At 39.1% G+C, this 8889-nt stretch overlaps 1 protein-coding gene across 15 annotated transcripts in view; it reads right to left on the bottom strand.

Moving 5' to 3' along the window:
- Positions 1-1741: 1741 nt before the first annotated feature.
- Positions 1742-8889, bottom strand: part of PPP1R9A (protein phosphatase 1 regulatory subunit 9A) — a 272874-nt gene continuing 265726 nt past the window's right edge. For all 15 annotated transcript variants that reach the window (XM_019729733.2, XM_019729737.2, XM_019729732.2 and 12 more), the window contains one exon: positions 1742-7931. In XM_019729733.2, the coding sequence (XP_019585292.2) occupies positions 7722-7931 (210 nt within the window). In that variant the 3' untranslated portion in view covers positions 1742-7721. The remainder of the gene's footprint in view (positions 7932-8889) is intronic.

Below are 8889 nucleotides of genomic sequence, written 5' to 3'. Positions count from 1 at the left end.
AAAACGAGATGTGCACTAAAGCTACTCCTCAACTCCAGGCATGTCTTCTTAAGCAAAGCCATTAGACATACTGTATAGTCAGCCTTATTTATATTTCCCCTTATGTTCCTACTTGGTCAGTAAATAGAAACTTAAATACCCCAATTGTCCTTTTACTCTGGCTGATATGATTCTCCTCTAGCAAATGGCATGTAAAAAGAAATCTTAAAATTCTTGGGAGGGTTGTCCCACCTGAAAATTATGAGTGTCTTATCTCAGCACACATTGTACATTTTGGTTTCTTTGACTTGGTAAAAGGAAGAAGTTTGCTAATATCAGTGATTGGATATGGAATAAAGCCCAACACGAATTCAGGGAAAGCTAAGTGCCCCCAAAGACACTATTGTTGAGCTGGTGCTGGTGGTGGTGCTTTTTCTATTCTAACTTGCTGTGGAGGCTAAGAAGAAAAAAATAGAAAAGTAAACAAACAAAAATTAGAAAAGGTTACCAATCTTTGGCTCTCTTCTGAGGGATGTGACTCGGAAGATGACTTGAGCATTTTCTTATAAAAGCCCTATGAAAAGTTGACCTATCTTCATTTATTTGTCTGTTTGTTCTGATGGTATGGCTTCCAGGCTGGATTATTTCTTTGGGATGTTCAGGCAGTTACATTAGAAACAACGTGTTTCTAAGGTACTTACCATGACCATGGCCTGGCATTTGGGAAAAATGTTTTGTTGCTAAATTGAAAACCGCTAACAGTGTAAGACCACTGACTTCAAGTAATAAACAGGAACATTTTGTTTGGATTGACAACCACTTTTCCTCACATCGGAATAAAAGTTATTTTTAGTAACGATTTCAGGGGCCATGATGTCATGTGCCCTATAAGTGCTCAATTATTCAGTGACGCTGTTCACAGCCCTTGAAGTCGGATTCTCTGAAATATTGTTTTGAAACTATCAATCGCTGTGGTGCCTAGGTTGAAAAAACCCACATATTTCCTTTAAAAGGAATCACTTGATATATCAATAAAACAACCATACTGTTCTCTTGTTCTTGACAGAATAAGCAAATTACGCACCTCCCTCTCCCCCTCTCCCCCAAAGAAAAAGCTATCCAATTTGACATAGCCTACACTCAAAAGCATTCAAAGGGACACATGCTTTCTCTTGGTTAGGAATTTCTTAACACACTTCAAGGAAGAGAAAACAGCTTAATTCATGTATTCTGTGATGCTCAGAGCTAAATTGTTTGCAAAGGTTTAGTCACAGATAAATTATGGCGCGCGAGAGAGAAATTAACACCCCTCATTTGTTATATTCAGTCTTCTGAACATTTAAGGTTTTGGAAGTAAAATTGTTGAAAGGAACCCCATACTCTGGGATGGCTTGACTCTTAGCTTGCCCCAGGCTGTGTGAGGTCCACAGCCAAATGGATTTCTCCCAGACCTTTTCCTGGCTGATGGGTATCAGATACTGTGATGAGGTTGTGATGGGAACAGAAAGGTGGGTGAGGGAGCTTCTAGTGGAAGCTTTGATCTTCTAACTTTATGCCCAGTTCCATAATTGTGCTTTCAAATGTAATTCTAGCTGCCAATTTACGCTTTACCAGGGCTAAAGCTTATTTTTAGCTTCATTTCCATGGAAAATGTGCACTTTGCTCTTGATTGATAGTTATTATTTTGACAGTTAATACAGGTTTCCCCAGTCAAGGCTTGTTTTAGTTGAAGGTGAAAATGGAAAAGGAAAAACAAAGTTACTTCAACAGATTTCAGTATTTCTCTTTTTATTGCATTCGTTGTCTAACAACAATAATACTCATTGGCAAGAAGTTTATTTACACTAACAAATTAAATTTAATCACAGATTATTTTTAGATTGGTCAGAAAACAAAGACTGTTTTGCTTTGAATGCCTCTGAAAACCAAAGAGTAAGAAATGTCATTTGAAATGGAACAATCTAGAGAAATACGTATTAACCAAGCACAAGAGAACAATTCAGACGTGGCACTATTGTCTCTTCCATGCAAAGGATCAGACACCAAATGTACAAATTAAAAGTTTCAGATAACATGCTATCCATATTTATTGGACTTAAAATTATTTTCAAACAACTTTTCTCCTTTATATAAAGAAAGATTAAAATAAATCAACTTCTTACAATGGAACAGAATTCATTCTCTCTCTTTTTTCGTTTTTCAGGTGGTCAGTTCTGTTAGTGCTATGTAGCAGGTATACCAGTGGTTTAATTGCGACACCATTAAAAAATTCAAAAGCAGCAGTGATGACCATAAATAATATTAAGGAAAACACACATAAATATTGAAGGGATTTCACTAAGCACTAACTGAATCTGATGTTGTTGGGAGGTGTTATCTAGCTGGACTGCCTCTTAATTCCCACTTTTTAAGGTAATTTAGCTATTGTTGGCCAATTGTTCTTTCATGGATGAAAGATGAAATCCTTAACAGAAAACCTGGGTGTGTGAATAAAATAGCTGAGAGAAACACAAGTGTACACCTTCCAACAACATACTCACACTCATATATCCACTTGGGTCATATTTGGCAATGACCTTATCATGCCATCACTCTGCAAAAGAAGAAAATAAATGGTCATGTGATGGCTAGCTGCCATCAGAGAGCCAGTAGTTAATTACGCATCACAGCTACCAAATATTTGTAGTAGAGCATGAGCGAATGCACAAGAACACACAGTGCAATGTTTAGCCAAGGAAACTGCAGTCCGCAGTTAAAAATGCCCAAAGCTGCATAAACTTCTGAGTTACAACTCAGCAATGTGCAATGTTAACATCAAAGCATTAACCCAACATTTGAGGAAATTTTATCTTACTAAAATACCAAGTTTCTAATAAATCAATTTTACCAAAATATATAAACATGTAGGATAAGTGCATTTAGTAGAAGAAATACATTTAAAAAAATCTCTTCAAATTTTATGAGCCATTCAATGTCTACACAACACAAAAAGTGGCAATAAAGCTATGATTACTGCTCTGGTTCTGACATTACCAAGTTCCACATATGCTATCTACTTTTTTATGCCATGTCATTGCAGTGTGTGTGTGTTTAAGGTGGGAGATATAGTCCCACATATGGAGTTCTGTATATCTACACAAGTGGCATGCACAATATTGAGAAGTTGCCTCTTGTTCTCTTATGCCTTACCTCTTATTCATTCTTGAATCCCTAGCAGTTTGGTTTGGGGTTGGGATTGCGGTAGCGCCAAGGATTGGAAATCATGTTTTTTTTTTCCTTTCTCACCCCGTAGATCTGGAAGCAGGTCATGTGCTGTGCTTGGTCCATATATTACATATGTGAGCCTTCAAGTAACCACCATACCCTCCACACATCCACCCAGGCATTCATTTTCCAGGGGGAACTGATTCTGTAGGCTTTTTCTGTGCCCTCTGACTTCTCGGTTGGGTCTATTCTATCCTGCTACTGTACGTTATTCAAAGACTACCTGTGTAGTATATGGTGTTATTTTTTCCCCCAGTGTTTGGAACAAGAATAAATTTCCTGAGACTTTAAATATCTAAAACAAATATCAATGAAATCTGCCTGCACACCCAGACTGTTTTCTTGGAGTGAATCGCTGTAGCACATAGACTTCTTACAACACTGCTTTCTTTAGAAATTGACTTCCCACCCCGTCATCATAATGCAAACAATTCTGGTAGAAAATATGAACATTTTAATTCTGCACTTCATCCTTAAATGCTTAGTGTCAGAAGAGTGTACAGGTAGATCCTTGATTAAAGATAAATTTGAAAAGATACTTTAAAAAGCCTGGTCTTTTCTTTCCCATTTTACTTTTTCATTCAGAAAGCACTGAGGACTTAAGTAGGTGACATGATCCCTAGAGACCGCTGTCCAACAAAGTGAAATGCCCCTCATCTGCAGCTCTATAGGGACAGTACATTCAGTTACTCAAATGGAACTTGGCAATTCCTAAATATCTCAGTGTAATTGAAGGGGCTACAGCACATCCAAAGCGTAGACATTTCTTTCAGAATTGTTGGGACACCTCCGTTTAGAATCTTCTTGAATATTATTGGTAAACACTGGGTTTCCTCTCTTGAGGCTTGGCCTCTGTGACCTTTAACACTTATAAACGAGTCAGAAAATCTATAGAAATGCAGACTTTCATTTACCTTTTAAAATGTAATTTTAAAGCACATGATAATCCAATTACACAAGGAACCTAGACAAGAATTCTTTGTTTTCAGCACAAACCATAAAGGCTAAGTAAGGTGCTAGATCAACCCAGGGCTATTTTTGTAGACAGGGCCTGGGATATCTTAAGATTTCAGGCTGGAGACGACAGGACAAAAGGCAGTGGCAAGGGTTAATTTGCCCCCTCACTCATCCTCTTGCCCCTTTGTTCCCAACAACTTCAAGGGAGTACGTGTTCCCATTTCGTGCCCCTTAAAAGCTGAGTTTGGCATCAGCACCTATCATCCTGCGATCGTGAACTGCTGTGGGTTAAAAATGCTTACGTGATGTTGAGGGTGTGACACCCATGTCAACCCCAGCTAAAAGAGGACAGCACAGAGTAACTTTATTGTCATGCAAGTTAAGGTAGATTTCATCTGTGTGTTAGAACGGGCAAAATTAGGTTTCTGCCTGAACGTATCACTCTGCAGTAACTTCTGATTCAAGCAAAAAAAAAAAAAAAAAAAAAAAAAAAGAGTTAGAAAACTATTACATAAACTGTAGGTTACTTTAAAGGAGATAATCTTCAATAACGTAATTCTGTTATAGAACTAAAGTCCTTTAATGGAAAGCCCTGACCCAGACACTCCGCTCATACACCGCTGTCTGTCCACAGCTGGGCCTCACCATGCATCCCCTGCCCCCGAAGCATTACCAAAACCCCCAAACACTTTTGGCGATTGTTAGAGTCACACAGAGCTGTCCTTTAGGGAATATAATTCATACTAACCAGATATTCCCTTTTTGTTCCGTTTCTGATAAATAAGAAAACTGCAAAGTCTTTAAGGTTCATGAAGCAACAATTGTGTAAAATTGCATGGACACTGAAAACCATGAGCATTAAAGTGGGAACTGTGTGAGACATTGGAACCTCGGTTAGGCATCATGCACTAGAGTCAGTTAAAAAAATAACAGGAAACAAAATGCTCACAAGACCGGAGGTCCTTCACTTCGTTTTCATACCCTTTTATCAGTTTCCATTTTATCCTCTGTCGGACAATCAAATCAAGTGCCTCTTATAATTTCAGCAGTTTTAAGTAGTATCATTAAAAATAACTCACAAAGATCTAAAATTACTATATTTAACTTAAAAAAATCAAAATAGTTATAACACAAACTAAATGATTTGAGGAATCACAATTTGATTAATAATATTGTCGATTGGTCATTGACCTAAACATTGGAAGTGTACAAATAAATTTAAAACAGAGGATAATACTTCTAAGACATTTTAGAAAATGCAATATAATAGATCATAAATTATGTGCAGAGACTATGAGACATCTGGACATTCCCAGTATATACATCCATTTTCAAATATTACCAAAGTGTAAACATAACTTAAGATAATCATCCTTCTATTTCCAATCTTAAAATGAAAACAGTGAAACTTCCAGTGTGATCCAGATCATTTTTTTCAAAGAGAAACAAAAATTTACAATAGCAAGCACTAGTATTACCAGATTTTAACTAATTTAGTCTTTAGTATTAGAAAAGATTTGCTGGATTTGGTAGTTCATTAATAGTGGTTCCTTGTTTCTCATGATATTAATAAATAGCAAAGCACCACACATTTCAAAATATTAATAGAGTATCCAGTATGGCAGTTGCATTATCATACCCCAAATGAAGATAAGACAGGAAAACATACATAGTGACTTTGAGAACTGTAAAGCACAATGTTACTTTATGATGGTGTTTCTGAGGATTGGTGACGAAAGAAGTGAAGCTTAACAGACAATACTGTCACTGAAAAGGAAATGGGCCTTAGGGAAAGAACAGAATTATAAATATCTAGCTTAGACAATTCCAGATTTCAGATATTCAGACAAGCAAAAAAAAATTAAAATCACAATGTTCTAAAGAGAGAGAGAGAACTATATGGGCAGGAGCCCCTTTACATTGTGTGTTACCTCCAAAAGCCTCCCCGCCGCGCTCTGCGTACATAACATTTCCAGTGGAAGATAGAGATCCAGACACCCCATGTAGCAAAGGAAGTAGAATGCCTGTCCAAGAATTTGTTTGACCTCAACCCTTATTGTAAAACTCGTCCCTCGGAAAGTGGATGACCTCATGTTTAGAGCTACTGCAGCAAAGAGAACCAGATACATAAGCATAAAAAGCAAAACAACAACAAGAAAACCAACCCATCATTTCATATTTCTCAAGAAATTTTCTCCTCCTCTGCCCCAGTCTCCTGCACTTGGATTAGTTTAATGAAATACTGAAATCCTTAACACTGGCTTTAAAATATGCCTAACTGCCTCCACTGTAGACTGTATCCTACGTACTTTCTTAAACTTTAAGTGTAAAGTGTAAATCTCTAAAGAATGGAAGAGAATGGCTCAGAAAAACCATTCAAAGCATCTCTAAAATGTAACTGACAGCTCTCCTTTATGGGAACATCCTGTGTGCTCAATAAAATTGCTTCTCTGGTTGAATGTTACTCAAATTTAAATTTTTTTCGAACTGGTATTTCTATTTTTCTTAAAAGTACATTTGTTAAAACACTAACTGAGCCCACTTGGGAAATCTTGAGTAGAAAATATGTGATGAGTTCCTGACTGTGTCACAGTCAGGCTGAAGACCAGCCGGAATGTTCCCCAGGAGAGGAAACCTGAAAATGTTGGTTTCCTCAAAAATCAATTTCCTGTTCAATTTGTTGGGGCAAAAAGGAATTTTGCTGTGTGTGTCAGTGTTGCTGAAAATACTGAACATGGAGCGGTAGTAAAGTAAACAACAGATTCCACTATCCCATGGCTGCATTAACATCTGATGTTTTTCTTTGTTTGGCTAAATCTGGAGGCTAAATGTTACCCTCAGAACCCCAAGGTAATACCCACATCCACATTCTTAAGGCTTTTCTTCCTTCTGGGGTTAACAAATAATCATAATTCTTTCCTCTCGTTCAGATACCCAGCAAGCAGAGCAACGGGCTCGCCTGTGGCCACAGTAGGTGGTTATGTGGCAGAGTGCCCACATTTCCACTGTGGGGTTGTCTCACTGTCCAGACACAGAAATGAGGGGAACTTCCCCCACATGCTGGAATACATGCTGCAGCCCAGGTCTCATGGCAGAGTCGTGTGCTCAGTCATGAGGCTACATGCCACTGACCAGTGTCAGCATCCCATACCGGAAATTCATGGCCCTCCATTAACCCCAGGGTGTGTCATGCACTTGTCGGGCAGGGTCATGCTGGTTCTCTCAGTGACACAACCCACCCAACACAACACAAGATGTTGGTAAGTAAGAGAGAAACATAGTTACTTTGCATCTCTCACAAATGAGCTCCTCGGTTTGTTTAAGAAACTAAAGGTGGTTTGGGATTATTTCAGCAGGTTAAAATTGAGAGTGCATTCTGTTATTGCAGAAAACGCAGTTATTCAACACACGGTTCCCCAGTCTGCCTAGAGCACATTACCCCTATCATCAGTTCCTTCTTCATCCTCCAGAGGAGAGCAGGGCAGCGACAGGTGGAGACCCTTTCAGGAAGAGGGTGTGAGTTAGGGCTCACCGGCTCCCTCTGTGGTAGCTGTCATCTTTTCCGTCTTTTTAGACTTTCTCTGCATTTGCTCCTGCTCCTTCCTCCGCAGCTTTTCTCTTTGTTTCTCCATTTTTTCTTGAGCCTTCCGAGCCTTCTCTAGAGACACCTTCATTTCCTTGAGTTTTTTTTTGACCACTGCTCGGTCCTGGGATGAAGTCATTCCAAGAGCCTAAGAAAGAAATATAAACTGAATATAAACTAATGACTTCTCTGCTTATGATGAGATTGACATCACAGTATGTTCAAACTCAGAAACTAATTTAAACATCCTTGAAGAGGTAAAAAATGAGGGAGAGGTCATTACATTTCCAAAAATCTACATACTGGGGGAATGAAGCTTTATTTGTTCTTTTGTTGTGTGACATCCCTAACACAGTACCCCCTGAAGCTCATTTAGTAAATGCTTCCCAAATGGGTAATTAAGGAGTGAATGAATGAGAAAAAGGGCACAATTCCGCTTATCCAACCTTCAGGCTGTAGACATTTACAGGTAAAAGTATTGCTAAACTCATCAAAATTTTCCAAAGATAGGAGTGGAGGACCCCTGCTGCCTCCAAGAAGGGCAGGAAGAATTGACATGGCTTCCTTTCTACCAATGCATTTATTTAGAAAATGAGGACCAAAAATGTCTTTGGGGCCAGAATGCTCATGTCAGCATGACTAGCCGTTCTCTCCCTGTAGGCAGACCTATATGGGAAGCTTAATTATAATGAGGTTGCTCAATGAGCTTGGAATTCAGAATAGGGGGAGTTGGTTCCGTACTTCAGATGTTTCGTGACCTTCAGAATCAACAGTGGGATGCATCCATCTCCCCCCCACCAGGGACGGCCTTGTCAGTGGGGCTTTCATATTCCCAGGCTATTGACTGATCTCTAACCTTTTCAAGACTGTCAAGACATACTCATCTGCCCGTCAGCCCCGCAGGGGGCTGAGGTTGTGGGTGGAGAGCTGGCTGTAAGCTCCTTTTGCCCTCTTTCCACAGGGATGGGTGCCATCTCAGTTTCTAAAACAGATAGACTGGATGGATGAATATGAGAATGTGATGAAGGGCGAGGGCAGACATGGCCTGCACATATTTGGGGAAGAAAGTTCTGGGGAAAACATCATCCCAGTTTTGGAGCGGAGTG

This window comes from Rhinolophus sinicus, linkage group LG09 (genome assembly GCF_036562045.2).
Source record: "Rhinolophus sinicus isolate RSC01 linkage group LG09, ASM3656204v1, whole genome shotgun sequence".
In the NCBI taxonomy this organism is placed as follows: domain Eukaryota; kingdom Metazoa; phylum Chordata; class Mammalia; order Chiroptera; family Rhinolophidae; genus Rhinolophus; species Rhinolophus sinicus.
The sequence above is the reverse complement of the archived record's forward strand: the minus strand, read 5'-3'. Positions and strand labels throughout refer to the sequence as shown.